Raw genomic sequence first — 20,866 nt, 5'->3', positions numbered from 1 at the left:
ATGGGGCCGGGCGTTTTTCGTAGGGGCGGGCGGGGACGATCACCAACTCTTTTTTTTATGTGGCCTAACCCAGGCCAGGACGACAAGAACCCCTTGCGCGCCATCAAACCGTATAAGTTTTTTTACCGGCAAACTGTGCTATAATAAATTTGTAGTCACCACCGGGAATTATAGTAGGGTAAAATAGAGTAAAAATAATGACTCCACCCATATAGCGAAACGACCTACGATGTAGCGATATGACCTACATCCATGTCGCGAAACGACTCCACCCATGTAGCGAAACGCCCTCCATGTAACGAAACGACCGTACCCATCATGTAGCGAAACGACTCCACCCATGTAGCGAAAAGACCTACCATGTAACGAAACGACCGCCACATGTAGCGAAACGACTGGTAGCGAACTGGCAATGCAGCGAAACAGCCTGATACCGTGGTATCAACTGGTTAACTACTCATGACACAGTCCTTGTTTTCTTACAACCTAAAGGTCATGAAATTGCATGAAATGTATCTCTTGTAAATGCTGTTAACATCAATGTCAGTTTTAAAATTGAAATAGGAGTGCTACAGATGTGACAATGAATAAGCAATTAAACTAAATATCGCTAGGACAATGTTTTTATTTGCGCGCAAGTCATTCAATTTGAGGGCAAACTTTGCCCAAAAATTGAGGAATGGTGGACTGGAGTTGTGTACAAAATGCACTGTTTCAAGTGCATCCATGAAGATGACCCCAACCATGTTCTTTCAAAATCAACATAGCAACATTAAATCAGCCTTTGCAGGACCAGTAAGGTCAGAGATGTTTGGCAAGCACCCTGTCAGACAACACTGGCCAGATATTTATGATCGCAGTAACGCCCATGGAAATTTGGGCAACCCAAGAGTTATAAACGCTTTATTTCATTATCCGTCTGTGTCTACAGTGACACTTTCCAACAACCTTTGTGATAGTTTGAAAAATAGATGTTATTTGAAAGAGAAACAGTCTTCTAAAACTGAGAAAGCACCATCTATTGAACACTCAACAATGATTCAAAGACAGTGCAGAAACATTGGGAATTATATTCTCCAAAAGGTGTCTTCGCCTTTGTCGAACGGAAGTCTTTGCTCAGAAAACAAGTTCAATTGGCCAATGAACTGCTGCTGCAGCCATCAACAGCATGTATGTCAAATAAGTACTACCAGCAGCCATTCACACGTTAATCCATCTCCAGAGAAGAGCCCACAGGATGAGAACAAAGGAGATGAACCGGAAGAAGAAGTCTTGAAAACCAAAAAGAAAATATGGGTGGGTTGACTGGCAGTTCCTCTCCACTTCTACTCTGCTTCTAGTTTCTTAGTTTACATGTACAGTTGAACCTCTCTATTAAGGACACCCTCGGGACTGACAAGTGCTGTCCTTAATAGAGAGGTGTCCTGATTAGGGAGGTCAAATTGAATGTAAACACCCAATTTGGGACCAAAACTACTGTCCTTAATAGAGAGGTTGTCCTTAATAGAGAGGTGTCTGCTAAGGGAGATTCTACAGTACTACAATGTATTTCTTGTTCTATAATCTTTTTTTCTTTTTCAGGAACAAAATATATGGACAATACCAAATTTCTTAACAGTATCAAGGATATGTCTGACGCCCTACTTAGGCTATCTAGTAGTCAAGCAAGAGTTTGCTTTAGCTGGAGGGCTTTTCATATTTGCTGGGTTTACAGATATGGTAAGTATGTAAATGTTGTTAGTGGTACATGTATAGGCTGAATGAACTAGCCAGTCAATATGTGTTTGTGTGTACTGTCCTGTCAGCGGACAACTGTTGGATGACCAACAACAATGAGCAACATAAGAACTCTGTGACCATTGTGTTGGAGATTGCTCAGTGTTCACAACACTTGTCCCTTTTACTGACTAATCACAAGTAAGATGATTGCATCAAAAGAATCTGTTTGCTCTGAGTAAATATTATCAATTTCTTGTCATTTTCCAGCTTGATGGCCACATAGCTCGTACTTGGCCGAACCAAATGTCTGCCTTTGGATCAGCCCTGGACCCTTTAGCTGATAAGATTCTTATCAGTACTCTATACATAACACTGTCTGTGGTAGATCTCATTCCCAGTAAGTGAAAATCTCTTACATAATGACTGTTATTCAAATTGACAGGAGACACCCAATTTAGGACAAAAACTAGTGTCCTTGATATAAGGGTTGTCCTTATAAGCACTGTGCAGTAAACTGTAAAGTGTCTTCCTGCTTGTTCTTTTTATTCTGTTGACTTACTGATGTCTCATGCTATCTCATCCGTTCCATTTCAGTGCCATTGACAGTGTTGATCTTTGCCAGAGATGTTTGCCTTATTGGTGCTGCCTTCTATGTGAGATACCTATCACTGCCTCCTCCAGTGAGTATTAAATAATCTCTACTTGAATGGATTGACTTTATCAAAGTAACATTTGCCTTCATGTTTTATCCCTAATAATATCTGAGTTATAAACGTGTATACTTTGACTTCATTTGTATAATTTCTTGTACTTCTGCTTTCAGTTAACACTAACGAGATTCTTTGATGGAACAAATGTGACAATGCAATTGAAGCCAACAACCATAAGTAAGGTATGTTATCTTGGGGACTGACTGCCAAGTACAGTTTACTGTGAAATACATTAACAAGAATCTATTCAGAGTAAGAAGGGGGAATGCCCCGGATATGTGGCAAAGTTGTCGGAATGCTAGGCTCATATTCAGGTCATGGGAACAAATCTAGGAAGGATCCCCGCTACACATATTTTATCTCCATGCCCTTGGACAAAACACCTAACCCTTTACACTGCTTCTGACATATGTATTAACCTATTCCATTTTAATTGATGTATTCTTTATTCCCAGGTGAACACTGCCATCCAGTTTGGTTTAGTATGTGCCACACTGGCAGCCCCAGTCTTCAATTATGTGGACCATACCTTATTACATGCCCTGTGGTAAGTTACTTAGATTCCCTCAGAACATGTCAACCACCCTTGAAATTTCACAAGGTCTTGCAGTTAGGTGTGTAGTTTACTAGGATGGACAGTGATATTTCTAGTTGCTTAGTGCTACAGAATCCGATATAACCTCTGACCTAATGAGCCATTTTTAGCTTGGGCTGTAGCCCAGCAGACTTAAAACTTTTAACGTATTACAGAGTTACACAGGAGATTCTTTGATGTTCAGTTGATTCATTTCCAATTCGCCACAAACTGGTCTTGTGAGGACAAAATCACAACCAGCATGATAGGACAGGATAACTCAATATCTTATCAAACTTACCTTTTCTCCCTTTCAGGTACATAACAGCAGGGACAACTATTTGGTCGGGCCTTGGTTACGTTTTCCGAAAAGATACGTACGAGATCTACAAAACAACACAAGAGGCAAAGACAAAGTACAAATGACGAGTGGGCATGAACAGACATGTGATGCAGTACTTCGAATTCCCTTAGGAATGGACTTGTCAGATGGGTGCATTTAGGATGAATCTATTATGGCTTCCAAACTTATGTCATTTTCTTTGATAATTATTGGACTTGGAGATAAGAACTGCTCGATGCAGCTGCATTCATTCTTTCGCTTGGATTTATATTCCAACTCCTTCTTCTTCCGAGTCCCTTTGCAGCTTGGAGGTGATGTTCTCCAGAGAGTATTCTGCCTCAAGGGTAAATTTTTTATTTTTCTAAGGAAAGGGCTCAAGTTGCCGGTACTTCCATCCAGGACTATTACTAAGAATTGTTATTTAGTATTTTCATGTGCTTAGAATGTTTGATACCAGGCCAGTACCAATGATCAGGTATCTGATATCATGAAGGTGATGGAGACTTTTGTAAGAGATAATAATCATGTTAAGTCAAGAATGAAACATTAAATGTTTTATGATATAAAATGTCTTTTTGTTAATTGCTCCTGACATGGTGCAGAAAGAAATTCACCCTTTTTTATAGTGTTCGCTCAGGTTGCCCAGCCGATCCGACTGAATATCGAGCATACCGCGAACATGGCAGGGTCCACGGACAAAGGAAACAGCGATGCAGTGTTTGTGAGATTGGGTACGTGGCAAGTGACCTGAGCATACCGGTTTATTCTATATATACAAAGTGTCTGGAGGTCTAATTAAAAAGTATCTACGTTTTAAGGAACTGAAAACAGTGTTCCCTGTTCCCATACCTTTATACGTAGGTTCAGTGGTGTAACAGTAGACATTCCCGAACAGTGTTTGACTGATTGACTTTCACATTGTTTGTCTACGAGTCATCTTTTGATGTTACTTTTTACATGATTTTGATTTCAATAACATAACAACGATCAGGAAAACTTGTGAAGACACAGATTTATTGCCATTCTGGACAATACAAGTTGGGAATTCGTGCAACTCGTCCCACCCCCCACCCCCCCCCCCCCCCCCGATAGTCAAGAAATGGAGTTGGTTGGTTCATCTGAGAGTATGCATCCACAGGGAATACCATTTTACACAAAAGCATATATACATGTAAATCAATGTCCAATCACTGTCAGTCTGAAACTGTGGTTCAAAACTGCTGCATGTACTTCCATTTGCAATCCAACTGGCATTCTGACTGGTTGTGAACTGTCTTCTTAAACTGCTGTCTTGGCATCTCCGCAACACTCTGGACACACACAAGTCCCAGCTAAAGCTAAATATTTGATAATGTTCTCAGGACAGGTTGGATAAATTGCATTGTTGGGCATGAATGTGGTCTTGATGACAGTAGCTTATCTCCAGCTTTGCTATCATGTCCATTGTGGTCTGCATGTCCAGACGCATTGATTGATTGATCAACTGGGAAAGGCCCCAAGACAGCCTAATCACTGCATAAAATCCCAAGTTTAGTGTCAAATAACCTATGTCCCTTTAATGACTGTATCTGGAGAGTCTGACGCAGGGTCTTTCCGATAAACTCGAATGTGTACGGCTGAATTATTCCGCGAATGAACACCAGGTTCTGCATCTTCTGTTTTTGGGTCTAAATCATCTATTAATTCTAACGTCGACGTATGTGTTGATACTTCCATCACGTTTCCATAATGAACCTGAACCTGGAGGGCAAGGTTTATGGCCCTATTTATGGCATTACCCAGTCCATGGATGAACACTTCTTGGAAACCATTTTCATCAAAATGTTTCAGGCACCTATTCAACTGCACTTTTAAGTTCGTTTTTGAGCTGACATACACATCATTTTTGCGTTTAGGGAATGTCCTAGGCAACCTCTTCTTTATTGTGTATTGTTCTTCGTCGACAAGTTCATTGAATTTCTCAGGATTCGGCTTTTGTGGAGAAGAAACTGAGCTGTCTGCACTTGCTTCAGCCATGCTTACAGTCTTGCACAGTGACTTCAGGAATTGTTCTTCGTGGCAGTTCAAAAATCTATGCATATCGAAATTATCTGCGCGAGACTTACAATATGTCAGCGCCCATATATGAAATGAAATTTTTTCAAAACAATTTTTTTTGGATAAAATAAATGCATTCGGGGTTTTCATTTGTTTAACTGAAATATGACAACATGGCGCAAAAGAATGATTCATTCAAGGAGCGCCAGATTGAAGAAATGGAAGTGTTGCAAGCGGTGTTTATGGATGATTTCAAAGACCTGAGGAAAAAGGACGCTTGGAAGGTAGTGTAAATGTACAGGAAATGTACAGGAAATTCAATTATATTAAATTACTATAAATTTCAGGTAGAATAGGATTAAGGATAGCAGGAAGTTTGAAATAGTTGACACAGTTCCTTAAGCCACACACTATTTTGTGTGCCACACACCAAACTATTTGACGAATCTGTCTTCATATCTCATCTGTACGCGGTAAACCGGTACTGGCGGTAGGCCTAATTTGCTTGTCTGGACAATTTTTTATCAGTACAGTAAATGAGTAATTGGCACATTATATTTACTTGCAGGTTTACCGTCCTCCGGAGGTATGCTTATCTCTGATACCCCTCCAAAGTACTTATGGCGGAGAAGTTTATGCCAAGATCGATATGATTGTGAGGTGTCCCGAAAAATATCCTGATGTCATGCCAGAAATAAAATTGGAGAATTCAAAAGGACTTTCAAACCAACAGATTGCCAGTCTCAAGTCGGAACTAGAGAATCAAGCCAAAGAAGCAGTAGGAGAAGTCATGATTTACGATTTAGCTCAACATGTTCAGAACTTTCTCCATTTGAATAACAAGCCAGGACCCAAGTCTTTCTTTGAGGAGATGATGTCAAATAAGAAGGAGAAGGAAGAAAAGGAGATGAGGGAAAAACAGAAAAAAGTTGATTTTCTCAAGAAGAAAGAACAAAAACAGGTTGGTTCATAAATTGTGTGATTGCATATGTTTATTTCATAAAATACAATATAGCTGTCATTTGAGTAAGAAAAACCCTCCAAGTTTTAAATGTGGGGAACAGCATTGAGCATAATTGGCCAGTCTAAAAGGCAAATCTAGTGGGGGCCCCGCTCAAATTGTTTTTGCCTGATGTTACTTTACAGATGATTTGATTTTGTTTTGTCTTTGTTCATCAAGCTGCAGCAAATTGAAGATGAAATTCACAAGAGAAAAGAAGCTCTGAAGGAGGAAACCAGAAAGATGAAAGAGGCAAGGATGGTGAGTGCTCCTTAATGCAAGTATCAATTCGTGTCTTGTACCCCCCCCCCCCTCCTCAAGGGTACGACACCTTATCACCCTATAACGACATCTTAAGGCTCAAGCATCACCCTTTTTTCACCAATGCTACTTTTTCTTTCGTCAAGACATCACCATCAACAATATATCAGTTATCACCGTCATATAAAGTAACCGAACTAATTTTACTGGGTAAGGCTATATGTTCGACAAGACATCGACACATTATCATCCTTATTCTTTCCAGCTTCGCCAAATTTTCACTAAAGGAAAAATAAATACTACTCAAGCATCGGCAAAGATTAGTGGTGATAGCTTAACTACCCTTGAGGAGGGGGGGTACAAGAAACGAATTGATACTTACATAAAGTTAAGCTGGACTTCTTAAGAATTGGTTGAGAAGCTCTGATGATTACTGTAGAAGAATAAGGGCCCGATAAGTAATCACTGTTATCAGAAATTTATATGTTTCTCTCTGGTTTCTTTTTGTATCTGTTCTATATTTTCCAGATGGCAGACATGGAAGATGACGATTCAATAAATGTAACTTCAATCAAAAAGGATTCTGATCCAAAGAACAGATCATCATCATCGCCGGCTCTGTCTCCACGACGAGTCAGGAAAGACAGTGATAGCTTCTCAAAAGGTGACAGAAAAAGGTGAGACATTCATCCCATTCATGAAATATTACTTCACTTTGAAGCAGTGCGAAGCAGAGACGAAGTAAAGAGGTGCTGATAAAAGCAACAGGAAGCAATGCATTTTCAAGATTTATCAACTTTAATAGTGATGGTCTGTGTGGAGGGGCTGCCTCATTAGCAGATACTACTTTTGAGGTCTGGAATGCCAATCCTTCTTACGACTTGTACCAGCTGTTACTCTTAATATTTGGTATCGGGAGCCTTGGCTATTGTTAAGTTATTGATTATATTATCACAAGGTTCAATCGGCCTATGAGAAATCAATAATTTGTTGTAAATTTCATTTTGCACTCAGCCAGTAGCTGTTACAACTGAAATCGATCTGGTATTGTTGGTTGGTGCAATATATTATGGTATTCATATGAGGAACCCGGACCAAGTGGTTGACTGTTTGCATCAGACTTGGATATATATTTTAATTTCAAATGTAGTCATGAAAAATTTGCCTCAGGGGGCTAAAAGTCATGGCCGAAAGATCCAGAAGACCAGAAACAGAAGAAATTCAACTGAACTTTTAAGGAGGTAAATCTGATTATGTCTGCATGGAGCATAAGGTGCATCTACTACCATCGGTTTGTTCCTTAACTCTTTCGCTACCCTTGACCCACAGAGCAGTACATGCACTCTTTTAGTTTTCACTGTTTTCTCACCAAGTCACACACAGTTTTTGAGTTCTCACCTGATAACTTTGATGGTGTTTTGTCATTTCAGACGTACGAGTACCCCGACACGAGATCGGGATCGGAGTAATTCGGTTGAAATCGGGGACCATTCCAAGGAACATAAAGGGACCAGTATTCTAGCATTTAATATAAAAACGGAGCGAACAATTCACAGGGGCAAATGTTTAGGTCATAGTGCGCGCGGTAGTACAGTGTACGCTGGTATGGACACCGAGACTGGTGAGCTGGTTTCGATAGCGGAATGGGTGTTGCAATGGCGACATGTCGGCAGGAAGATGGGCGTTGATGACAAAGAGGAGTATGAAAAGGAAGCATCAAAATATCTCAAACAAGTAAGCAGTGAAATTATTTTTAGACATTGAAAACAAAGTGCTTTGTGACGGTACAGTTGTACAGTGTGAAGCGCTGTTGAAAGAAACAGCAGTGATATGCCGGCTCTGCCAAGTGAGAGCTAATATTGAAATAGATATAACTGAAAGTTTTAAAGAGAACTAGATCCAAATTCTTTAACCAAAACCTCCTTTTTGATCTTAGGTTAACAACATAGAACAAGAATTATGTTCTCTTCTGAAACTCGACCAGAAGAATCTCCTTAATTATCTCTCAATGAAGTGGGTGCACGACGGTGGAAGAATCATCATCTATGTCCTCAAGGAGTTTGCTGGCGGTGGCAATCTTGAAATGCATACGAAGAAGCGTGTTCCTGTGCCGTATGAGCTTTTGAGGTTCTACACTTTTGAAGTGCTGGAGGGTTTAACATATCTACACAATAAGGCTGTTACACATAAGGATCTCAGGGTAGGTATCGAAGTGTCGTGATGCCACATATGACCTGGGACATAAAGGTTTGACTTGCTTGAATTCTAAGCCAGTGTAACAAGGTATAACACGCAAAATTAAAACACACACAATCCAAGTTACCTATGGGAGGCATTTGCTTTGTTTCTTACAAATGATTAGTCTTTGAAAAGTCAATGTCTTTTGTTTTTTCAGACCTCATGCGTATTTCTAGAAAAGGATGGTGCTGTGAAGCTTGCCGATTACAGCCTCGACAAACGCATAGCCGATCTGTACGAGATGGTAGAATTAACACGCCCTGGTGTCCATTTCTCCAACTTGGAAAACAGACCAGCTACCCTTGGAAGAAGTGCTAAAAAGGCAGACGTCTATCAGCTGGGTGTCATGTTGTTGTCATTAGCATTAGGGCAACCAGTTACGAATTCCCTGCCGGAGGTTCCGACTTACTTGCCGCCGGAATTGCAAGACTTTATAACAAAGTGTCTGATGAAAGACGAAAAAACCAGATGGTCAGCATTTCAGTTGCAGGAGCACGAGTTTGTGAAAACTTCGCTGAGTCATGCTGCTATTCATGCTAGGAAGGTACAAGCTGCTCAAGATTTCCTCCAAAAAGAAGGTGAGCCCTCAAAACTCATCTATTTCAGATCGTTTACGATGTGTGACATTCCTAATATCTTATCGTGCAATTCAAATGTTTTAATCCATATTAGTATTATCGAATTTTCTGGACTTTTATAATGTTTTTAGAACTTTTCTTCTTGGTTGTTTTTATCTACTGCACAGTGCTCTGGAGCATGCATGGCATGTACAGAGCACTTTGATATATGGTATTTTATTATTATATTTTTTTTATTATGAGCAGACTGCATTAATTTGCTTCTAAAATGGGTGCTTGTGATAGACATCTTCTTTCAGGTTAAAGGCAGAGTCACAGGACCAATTGACGTTTTAGTCGACTGGTACCCAAGAAAATGCTCGAACATGTGAATGCTGAAAAAAGAGGTTGAGAATCTAACTGTAGAGAAATAGGGTTGTACATGGAAAGCTGTTCTTTCAGGTGCTAAGGACCAAGATGCTGACCAGTCTCAAGAAATGCCGTTGTTCCTACGGGGTGATACCAGCGGCCAGTCACGCTTGACTAGCGAGTTTGAGATACTGGAGTGGCTTGGCAAGGGTGGATTTGGTGATGTCATCAAAGTAAGTTTTGTGAATATTCAGACGACTGCTTTATCTCGGCATGTGGTTTCCGAGGAAAGACCCCTAGTTTACTGCTCATTTGAAAAATAGGCCTGGACTCATTCTAATACCTAATACCTGATGACCTTGAAGTTGGTAGTCTTTAATCTTTCTTTCCAGGTTCGGAACCAACTTGATGGACGTTTCTATGCCATAAAGAGAATCTTACTGAATCCTAAAAGTAAACAGTTCAACCGAAAGATCACAAGAGAGGTTAAACTGCTGTCAAGGCTGAATCATGAAAATGTGGTCAGGTAAGCAGCTTCACCTGCATACGATCAAACTAAGAATATCATGGAATGCAATTCTGATACCAAAGGATGGTGACATGTATTCCAAAGATGTCAGATGCATGTGATCAGAAGTCCAATCTGAATCATTATCACATACTGCAAGTGCACTGATTGGTCAGACATTCTTTGAAGACCATCGAAATTTAACATGAAAACTACATGCAAACTCCTCCAAAATCATTGAAAGTGTCCGAGAGGAATGCTAGTTACTGTTATTTCACCTTTTCTTAGCATCATTTTTCCATGATTTTCATATTTCTAGGTACTATAACTCATGGATAGAAACCAGCATGGAGCCCGTCCCTGACGACTCGTGCACCTCCTCCTCCTCCCCAGCCGATCTCATCCAGTCCCCACCTCACCCAAAAGCTGCAGCTTCAATACGGAACAGCCTTGGATTCCTTGACAACATCGAGAACTTCGCACCAACTCTAGCAGACGCCTCAGGGGAATGGAGTATCTCGGTGGACGTTCCACAGGGTGGTGCAGAATCAAGTTCAAGTGATTCTGGTTCAGATGATGACGACGACGAGGATGATGACCGTGATTTTGCCGTGTTTGGAAGGGAGTTCTTGAATTCCGATAGCGTATCAGAATCAGACGAAGGAATCATTTTTGAGAGGTCGAATAAATCTAGTCATGCAGAGGTAATTTGTTTCCTTGTTTATATAACCCTTTCAGGGCAAATCTTTTCTCTGCAAAAAAGTAATTTCATACTGCTTTAGTCAAGAATGTATTCTTTACAAAAGTCACCTCTTGTCTTACCTGAAAACAGACTTAAAGGTGGGTTTTTAAAAAAAAGACATTCTGAATAAAACAAACAATTTGAAGTTTACAGTTATGTGACAAAAATCAGAAGGAAAAGTTTCCCGACATTGTTTCAGAGAGTTATCTAAATATGATTATTTTGACAGGAGTGTCGACTAACAGTAGAAAAGCAGCAAGCCAACAAGTCAAGTGAAGAACGCCCAAAAGCCCAGTTCCTTTACATTCAAATGGAATTCTGTGAAAAATCGACATTGCGTAATTGTATAGATGCCGGGCTTTACTTAGATACCAACAGAGTATGGAGATTATTTCGTGAGATTATAGAAGGCCTGATACATATCCATGAGCAGGGGATGATTCATCGCGACTTAAAACCTGTGAATATTTTCTTGGATTCAAACGACCATGTGAAGATTGGCGACTTTGGACTGGCGACAACCGATATCATTGCCAAGGTAAAGTATTGCATAAGTAAAGTTTCATTCGTGCTCAAATGTGTAATGGCACTTTTAGCTGAGTTTGATGTATCTTCATCTATTCTAAGTTGGTGAAAGAAACTGCCCCTGAAGTATTACAAGTAAAAGTCCGCTACACTCTGCTTTTTTGGTGACATTGCTACATGTAAGACTCAAATTGATTTTTCAGCAGCAGAATACAGCCCTGATGGACGTGACATTGCCCTCCACCTCTCAGACGGAAGTAACGTCCTCCAAATCTGGTAGTATGACAGCAGACGGTGAAACAGCCATGACTGGCAAGGTCGGTACCGCCCTCTATGTCAGCCCTGAGGTCATGAAGTCTGCAACAATGAAAATGCACTATGATCAGGTAAGGGTCTGGTTTGAAGACAATCAATATACCTTTTGATGCCTTGATGCCTCATCTAAATAATTCCTAGCAATTCTTTTGATTGGTAAAGGATTATATTTTATTATGACTATCAGTGATTTATTGTCAACTGTTGGGGTCAGTCTCTGGATATAATGAGGTTGCAGTTATAGATGTCATACTTTATGAAGTATTCATATACAAAAACCACCAAATACTCTTCAAGTCTTTTTAAGTTGATGCAACTTTTCTCCTGCGACCTCTGTTTTGTAACATTCTTCCCCCTCTCTTGATTTCTAGAAAGTGGACAGCTACAGTTTGGGGATCATATTCTTCGAGATGTGTTACCGTCCACTCTCTACCGGTATGGAGCGTGTGAAGACACTGAGTAACTTGAGGCAGGCTACCATAGAATTGCCAGATGATTTTGATGAAATTGAAATGCCAAACCAGGTAATTCATGTGCATTTTTTTCTCACACCTTCGTCAGTCTCGAGACTAACAGCAGTCTTAGCTCAATTATCATTCACAATAGTAGCATCAGACTAAACACCAACATTACAGATTGAAAAATTGAGTATTTAGAATAGTCCAATCACTTTTAGGTTGCAGTTATTAGATGGATGTTACAGCACGACCCTGTGAATCGACCAACGTCTCAAGAGCTGTTACAATCAGATTACCTACCCCCACCTCAGATGGAGGAGGCCGAGTTGAATGAGGTGCTGCGATCGACCATCTCCAACCCGCAGTGTAAAGCTTACAAACGAATGATTGGTGCTATGTTCTCCCAGCCGGTTTCCGCTGCGGATGAATTTATGTTTGACGTCGATATTCATAAGGTAAGATAACCATTAGGTGACACACACACACACACAGGTGTGATCATAACCGCAAACTTCTTTAAGAGAGCAGCTCAATGAGGAACTTTTTACCAGTAGGTGGCAGTAGTTAGCAATGGATTTCCAATATACAATAAATTTCATCCCAAGTCAATTTCATTTTGTTGCTCCAGCATAGACAGCAGATACAACTGACCATGACTTGCTGTCCCATCCAACAGACATAAAGAGCCTGGGTTTTTAGCCAGAATAGCCCAAACACTCCAGAGAGGACAATCCAGCAACCCCTTTCTTGTAGCCTAAGCTTACAGAGAGTCCGGTCATTTCTTGAGTTTGATATTATCTTATCTTCACAACAGGGGAGCTTCTCAACCCACTCTACCCTCATCTTTAACTATGTGTGTGACACCATGGAAACAATCTTCAAGAAACACGGTGCTATCAAAGTCACAACGCCGACCCTGATGCCAAAGAATACTCTCTATGACCAGAATGATCAGTATACATGCTTCATGAATAAGAGTGGCGGGCTGGTGGCACTGCCTTATGACCTCCGCGTATGTAACTCTTGGCTTTTACTCAATATTGACTTTGCACTAGTTAAAAGTGACAACGTGAACTCTGGCAAATCCAGTCCAACGATCTAGCCTTTTTTTGACCGGTCTTAGAGTAAATATGATAACTGTTCCACATTACTGATAGATTAATAAGTGTTTATGTCAAGATGTCAAGACTATAAAGAAAAGTTGATTGAAATATTTATCAACGTTTATGGACAAATGTCTTCATTGACAGGCACCATTCAGTCGTTATTTAGCCCGAAATAATGTCAGCAGCCTGAAACGCTATTCCATTGAACGTGTCTACCGGGAAAAGAAGCTGTACGGTCTCCATCCACGAGAACTGACTGAGGCGGCAGTCGATATTGTTACACCCAATCAGGGAAAGTAAGTTGAGTTGTAATGGAGCACCCTGAGTTTGTCATCAGAGATAAATTAGTCAGCGCTGTGTGTTGTCTACTATTTAGCGCATGTTCCTTCTCAGGGCTTTTTCCTTTGATAGACTGAGGCTGTTTTGAGACTACCACAGCGTATATAAATAGTTTGATTTTTTTTGAGTTTCACTCCTGGTAACTAATGTTAATACCAAGAGTCATTGATGAGTTGTGTTGAATGAATGTACTGATCTCGCTTATGTTTAATTGTTAACAGCCTTGTCCCAGAGGCCGAAGTGCTACATATCATCCACGAAATCATCCATGAATTCCCACCCCTAAAAGACAGGAATTACTATCTCCGCGTAAACCACACCGCCCTGATGCGAGGTATACTGATGCATTGTGGGATTGCCGATGAGCTCCATAATGACGTTGTGACCATCATCAATGAGACGAAGACTGCCAAGCATAAGAAACAGCAGTTGTTCAATCGCCTGACCAATGTTGGTGTTGCAGAGCAGAGTATTGAGTCACTCATCACCTATATTGAAACAGATGGCTCCTTCGGCAAAGTGGCCAGTATTTTGAAATCAATCACGAAAACGAAAGGCCAGGTAATTGTTCTTCACTTCGTTGTCATTACTGATATTTTTACTGATCTAAAATCAAGCAGTCAACTGCTACAAAATGAATGGCAAGTTAAAAAGATGACACTTAATCTCTCAGAGAAAGAAGGTTTTTGTCATACCACCTGGTGTTTCTCGATAGAGTTTAAAAAAATCATAGCAGGAAAAGAATTAACAATACCATGTTGTTTATGTATTTGAATGTTCCATGTTCCAGGCTGGTTCCCTGGCAAAGAAAGGCCTGCATGAGCTCGAGGCAATTCTGTCAAACGCTGAACACCTCGGAGTGAAGGTCCCCGCCATCTTGACCCTTGGTCTCGTCTACAACACACACCACTTCTCCGGCGTGGTGTTCCAGGTTGTGATGGAGGTGCCCAGGAAAAAGGGCAAGCACGTCCTGGATATCTTGGCTGCTGGAGGCAGATATGATGGGCTGGTAAGGAGATTCATTACTTTACTTACGTCTGCTGACTGTGCTGTTGTCTATAACTCTTAAAGTCAACTAGTCTACCAGTATGAGTTGCCTCTCGATCTTTTAGTGAGGGGCCTGTAAAGTTTTAATTGATCGAATACCTGTTCACGAAGGGCCCTTAAGGCAGCAGCTCAAAACAACATGAAAAGTCTGATATCCTTTTCTGTCCTTTCAGATAGCGCGGTTCAGGATGTCGCGGGACCTTGTGAGTCAGACAGCGGTTGGAGCCAGTATTGCAGTTGATAAGATTGTGGCAGCTTGCATGGACATCCGTGATAAAACTGAGATGGAGGTTGGTTGACTTGAAACTTTGTATGTGAATTTAGCTTAAAAACTTACACAAAACATTGACGTTTGTAAGTACTTGGATGAAGAATACTCCAACTGCAGGTACACTAATCTAATCAAATGAATCGTTCAAACTTTGATTTGATCTTCTTTCAGATTCCAACCATCAGTGACGTGTTGATCTGCACTCTCGGGCATCGGGCAATGGTAAAGGAACAACTCCACCTGGCAAGTGATCTGTGGGCCGCTGGTATCAGCACGCAGGTTCTCTATGACACAACGAAGGTAAGTTTGTTTGACTAGGCCTGATTTGGTCTTCACTTTATTCAGCAAAATGGCAGAAATTTTGACGACGATGGGTGTTCCTGCATTGGTGGAATTTATATTCATTTACAGAATTCGAAATTTTCAAATTCAAGTTTTCAAATTTTTGAACGAACGGAGTGAGTTTTTAATGTACTATTTCTTCTGCAGAGTCTTGAAGAGATGCAGGATATCTGTCGAGACAAGGGGGTCTCCCATCTGATCGTGTTCAAGGATACCGAGATCGGTTCTGTCAAGGTGCAGTCGTTTGATAAGGAGACCAGCCGTACCATCGAGAAGAAGATGTCACCGCAGGAGGTTACTGAGGGGCTTCAGCGCATCTACCAGGCCAAGCTGTGAGTATTATTTAACAGGTGGCTTGAGACTTTGAATGATTGATGTTGGTATTTGAAGATCTTTTTAATGTGGTGCTCTGATTGAGCTGTGGTCGTGACTCCTTGTTCAATACTTGTATTTTGTGCAGGGTTGGATAGAGTGGAGGGGTTAGGGGGTGAACCCCCCCCCCCCCATTATTGGCCTGATTTCCATGAAAGCCTCACTTGTGAATGAGGTTTCCGTGGAACCTGGGCTGTGAATTTGGTTTCCATGAAAACCTGGTCTGAGTAAGGTTTCCATGAAAGTCTTACCAATGAATCACCTTGCCTATGAATGGGGTTCAAGCAGGCTTAGATAAATCAATTAGATTCCACTTCTGTTTAAGGGAGGAGAGCGTTCCTCAGACATCTAGAACATCGTCCATGTCATCCCAAGTCCCCTCAGAGGGCCAGACCCAGACAAGTCACACAAGCAGTCACACGGGCCTACCTAACTTCACCATAACCTTCTTGATGCCTGACAGTAAACTCGCCACCAGCACCAAGAAGAAATACGAGTCGCAGATCTATGCCAAGGTGACGCCACCCCTGAAGCAGTTGAGTAGTAAGGCTAAGGTGTTTGTGATCGGTGTGGAACTCCCTGTTGCAGTGCTCAAGACTATTGCCGCATGTCTCGACGTAAGTTTTGTAAAATCATAACTAAATAATGTAGACCAGGTGATGAATTTTTACCAAAAAACAGTAAGCAGTTGATAAATAGTGATGATCAGGGGTTGAAAGTGAAAGACCAAACGGTATTAAAGATGGCAGCCAAGCTTTCTTCTTTCCGGTAGACTAGACGTCTTGGACTCCTGGGGTTTACTTTGAAGTTTTTAACTTATTGTTTTTTTCAGATTGATGGTGATGAAGCAACATATGATAGCAGTATCAGTGAGATTGTTGAAAAGTAAGTCTAATTCAAAGTGCATTAAATCTGTTTTGGAACTTTTTTCTCTCAAAATCCAAGGGTTGTGAGACAAGCTCCAATAGAGCTGCTGCTTTATCATCCTTGGGCTGTGCTCTGGCAAAAGGGCTGTGCCGGCAACTCCTAGATACCCTGATGTTTATGGCCTATTATGGTGACTGCTTCAAGACTGACATAGATTATTATGTCCCATACAATAGGTAATTTGTTGGTTTTGTATTACAATGACTCTTGTGTATCAATCTTACTAATCTCGGTCTTTCTGTTTCAGACATCAACGTTTCAGAAAGTACTTAACCAAGATCTTTGACAAAATCCATTCTCTCAAGTTTGAAAACACGTAAGTAAACCTATACTGATAGTTTTCATGCCCCTCCTTCATTCAGAGAGCCAAGAGAGGTTCTTTGCCTTGTCCCTGACCATGCCAAAAATTAATGAAGACTACCTAATATAATCAATTCTTGATAACACTTTTGAAAGATCTTAGATTGTCCCGAGGAGAGTAGTTGATGCAACTATGTGTCTTCTGCTGAAGGCTACACAATTTCATTGCCACTCCTGCAAGAGACATCAATCTATTTGAATTTAAGTCTAATTGATAAGAACCTTGCCTTGTGTTGTGCCATGAAAAGTTTCCAGTACATGAAGTTATCTAGTGTTAGTCAAACATCAGTCACAAGCTAATGCAGTTGTAAAACCACAATAAAATTAATTTATTTATTATCTAAACGAATTATTTTGTTGTTTCAGATCTGGTGGGAACTCATCTGTCATCATTATCTACGGACTCAAGGATGATTGTTATAAAGTCTTGTTATAACATATCTAAAGTCTTGTTATAACAGATCATCTAAAGTCTTGTTACAACAGATCATCTGGAAAATCGTCTGTCATCATTTTGTATGGTCTTATCACTTTGACGTAATATTTTCTGTGTGTTTCCAAGTCAATTAGTCTCCTTACACTTGTTATATCTTTCACTCTACAGCTGCAGAATTAATCTGTTTTAACGGAACAGACTGTATTTACCTGTAAAAGGTAAAGAAACAATATTGTTCCATCAATTTATTTATTATTTAGTTTATAATCACCAGTCATTTTATTGTTGGTGCCAGAGTGGTCCATGTGCTGTCAGTGTAGATTAATGTTAAGTTGTGCAATTATTTCGATTTTCTGTTAATAATGTATTTGAAAACAATTCAATTTCATGATAATAAATGAATTCCAATTGCAATCCATTTGCAAAATCAAGAAAATATCCTGCGCCCGAAATTGTTCTGGTTTTCAGTATGCTCCTCAAGTGAGAGACCATTAAATGCAGTGTGATTGAGAAGTTGGCAACTGTTGTTAGCAGATTTATTTTTGCTCCAAAAATTGTGTCAGTGTTTATGAATTTGCAAATAAAAATATACTTATAAAGAACGTGCAAGCTAAGTTTCTTTTTGTTATTTTGAAATGGTCCATGTGTCCATTATTCACCTCCTAGCCAAACCTGCTGAAGGACCGGAAAAGTTGTCACAACCTGTCCTCACCAGAGAGTCGGTTACATTCTTGACACTGGCTGTTCCGTGTGCTCTCATGTTGTGACATTTAACAGAATCTACAGGGAGAAATGTCAATATTGCCCATTTTTGTTCCACGTTACTGCTCGCTAAAGAGTCTCATCTGCGAAGAGTGCATAAACTGGATTGACGACAAAATTTACATCCTGGCCTGTCTGAAGAACAGGTAACTGTCGTCAAACGGACAATCACATCCATGTTGGCACCAAAGGAACACCCACATCTTTGTTGTCACATCCAGTCCGAACCAAAGAGACAGTCTTATCCTTTACCCTTCCTTGCTGTTTTGGATGGGAAGAAAGAGCCCTATAGCTAAGTACAGTAACATAATGTAGCCAAGTAGCTATGCTTGAGTACTTCGATCAAGCAAGTGAAAGAACAAGCACTTACTTGTTGCCACATTAGGAAATAGTAGGCCACTTGAATTGCCCAGTTCTTGGGCCTGTCTTCAAGAGCGCACTGAGATGGATGCTAAGCTATCAGACGAAGATGGGTCCAGATGCTGTCTACATGAGATCTTTCAAGTTGGCTACTTGAGTGGCCGAGTAGAGTAGTTAGGACTGTCTTGAAGGGCACAGTGAGATAGAGGCTATACCAAAGGTGTCCTGATGTTGTCACAGGTCCCTTGGGAAAAGTGTGTCTCATTTTCACATGGTAAATCCAAAATTCACAAGGTGATCTCTCAGCACTTCACCATGGTGAATTAGGACGGCGAAATATTCACCTTAGTGAGCATGGTGAAATCTGCATTCACCATGGTGAACATGGTAAACACCGATTTAACCATGGTGAATGCTGAATTCACCATGTTGAATCCCTTGATCATTTTCGTAGGGGATATTGGCTGTTGTCCTGTGAACGGTATTTGTAGCAAAGGCAAGACTTGCGCATCTAAGAGCACAACTGAAATATCAGGACAATAGTCTCATTCGTGTTATACCTGAAGGACCGACATATTCACATCTTAGCCATTCAGGGCCCGGTTGTCCTCACTCAAGGCATATCAGGTCTCTTGTCTTCCTGGATGTGATAATACTGGTATTCCACTTGCGGACAACATCAGCTTTATAATATTACCTCGATGTTGATGGTGAAGGTAATGTATTGGACTGATCTCCTCATTCAGAGTGTTGAGTGCCCATACAAGTGGGTCGAGAAGTCACATCCCAGCCAAATCTCCTCAAAAGTGGTTTGAGTGGCTTGGACGTCCTATGGACTAGATGCCATATCGCAGCCAGATGGAATGGACATGAGAGCACATTCAGGCCAAACACAAAACACCCAAGGATAAGGATAGTCTCTCTTCTGCAACACTGACAAGTATTCATACCATGCCTGTACTAATGACACAGGACAGAGATAAGTAGACAAGTCCTTTCTGTACTGAAGACTCAGGACAGGTGGTCACACTGGAGCGACAGCACACTTCGTCTACCATTTGAAAGATCGACAACTGGTCACATCCTGACTGTGCTGAAGACACAGGACAGGTTGCCACAGGGAGGGACAGGATAATTCGTCTCAGAATGAAAGGTGGTCACATCCTGGCTATGCTGAAGACATAGGACAGGTGGTTACACTGTAGGGACAGTACAATGTGTCTCCCAACCGAAAACTGGTCGCATCCAGGTTGTACTGAAGGCACAGGACAGGTGGTCAGACTGGAGGGACAGGATAATTTGTAAGTTAGTATATTTGATCGAAATGCAGCTATTTTTGTGGGAACATTTAAATTATGTGATTAGATCACCTAATTCATCATGTTAAAGGCATTTCATTCTGCCCCCCCTCGAAATGTTGTCACGAAAGACATCTTCTTGGATTTGCCCCATGACCTAACTGATATAACGGGCATTGTGCTCTCTTAAGACGATGTTTTAGAAGCAGGGCATGATCATAGGGTTTGGTAATCAAACAAAATAGATCGTCCAATGCGGAGGAAATGTTAGAAATGTCTCAGGTGTTTGTTACAATCCGAACGCAGTGGACCGGCTTCGCGCTGTCGCCCGGTGGACGATCAGGATGACGAAATGGACAGCATAGGAGTCTAGGCCGGAGATGTCTATTTTTCTCAGGACTGTGTCTCTATTGTTGACTTATGGAGATGAACTGGGCGTTCGGAGAGAATTAATCAAGAACGAGCGCCATTCGTAGCAAGCACAGACAAATGTTTCAATGGACAAGGCTTAGGCCTGTCATGAAAGACATTGTCACAACCAACTATTCGTCCCGCTAGCGAATTTTTTTTCATGAACCTTTCGGGCAGTACAGTGTACATTTGTACACAGGTTCTCAGCCAATCAGAATCCGATAAATCTGAAGAAAGCACCACATTGCCTAGTGAAGAGCGTTGAAAACAATCAGTCTTGAAAAAACACATTGCACGAAATGATAAATTTTGACTATGCAAAACAGCAGGGGATGGCTATTCTACTTGTGTCATTTTAACCCATTTTGCTTGCATAGTTTTGTTTGTATTCTATACTGTGTAGTAGAATGAAATGTCCTGTCTCCCACAACTAGGTCCCCCACCGCTCACAGCTTGTGACTGGTGACCAGGAGGTATCC

General features: G+C 40.9%; 3 protein-coding genes across 5 annotated transcripts; 2 read left to right on the top strand and 1 right to left on the bottom strand.

The window, feature by feature from the left end:
• The first annotated feature begins 488 nt into the window (after positions 1-488).
• On the top strand, positions 489-3,882 carry LOC135485191 (cardiolipin synthase (CMP-forming)-like). Of its 2 annotated transcripts, XM_064767002.1 has the most exons (8): positions 496-542; positions 932-1,296; positions 1,582-1,719; positions 1,987-2,116; positions 2,314-2,399; positions 2,543-2,611; positions 2,885-2,976; positions 3,321-3,882. In XM_064767002.1, exons 2-8 carry the CDS (start codon positions 1,036-1,038, stop codon positions 3,427-3,429), a joined length of 885 nt encoding a protein of 294 aa, XP_064623072.1. In that variant the 5' UTR covers positions 496-542; positions 932-1,035; the 3' UTR covers positions 3,430-3,882. The 2 variants fall into 2 exon arrangements, with proteins under 2 accessions (XP_064623070.1, XP_064623072.1); XM_064767000.1 differs by having other exon boundaries at positions 489-1,296.
• A 1,009-nt stretch (positions 3,883-4,891) lies between these two features.
• On the bottom strand, positions 4,892-5,362 carry LOC135484875 (ribonuclease P protein subunit p20-like). Its single transcript, XM_064766570.1, has one exon. The coding sequence runs from the start codon at positions 5,360-5,362 to the stop codon at positions 4,892-4,894; it is 471 nt and encodes a 156-aa protein (XP_064622640.1).
• A 100-nt stretch (positions 5,363-5,462) lies between these two features.
• Positions 5,463-18,158, top strand: LOC135484367 (eIF-2-alpha kinase GCN2-like). Of its 2 annotated transcripts, none has more exons than XM_064765756.1 (25): positions 5,463-5,667; positions 5,952-6,344; positions 6,564-6,644; positions 7,173-7,321; positions 8,075-8,378; positions 8,581-8,844; positions 9,040-9,460; positions 9,902-10,041; positions 10,201-10,334; positions 10,636-11,020; positions 11,288-11,596; positions 11,790-11,969; positions 12,270-12,422; positions 12,575-12,811; positions 13,171-13,368; positions 13,607-13,758; positions 14,023-14,362; positions 14,592-14,810; positions 15,022-15,138; positions 15,291-15,419; positions 15,609-15,793; positions 16,159-16,450; positions 16,666-16,718; positions 17,008-17,076; positions 17,487-18,158. In XM_064765756.1, the coding sequence occupies exons 1-25, from the start codon at positions 5,557-5,559 to the stop codon at positions 17,554-17,556; spliced, it is 5,085 nt and encodes a 1,694-aa protein (XP_064621826.1). In that variant the 5' UTR covers positions 5,463-5,556; the 3' UTR covers positions 17,557-18,158. The 2 variants fall into 2 exon arrangements, with proteins under 2 accessions (XP_064621826.1, XP_064621825.1); XM_064765755.1 differs by having other exon boundaries at positions 11,787-11,969.
• The last annotated feature ends 2,708 nt before the right edge of the window (positions 18,159-20,866 follow it).

Source organism: Lineus longissimus, chromosome 3, assembly GCF_910592395.1.
Source record: "Lineus longissimus chromosome 3, tnLinLong1.2, whole genome shotgun sequence".
Classification (NCBI taxonomy): Eukaryota; Metazoa; Nemertea; class Pilidiophora; order Heteronemertea; family Lineidae; genus Lineus; species Lineus longissimus.
The sequence above is the reverse complement of the archived record's forward strand: the minus strand, read 5'-3'. Positions and strand labels throughout refer to the sequence as shown.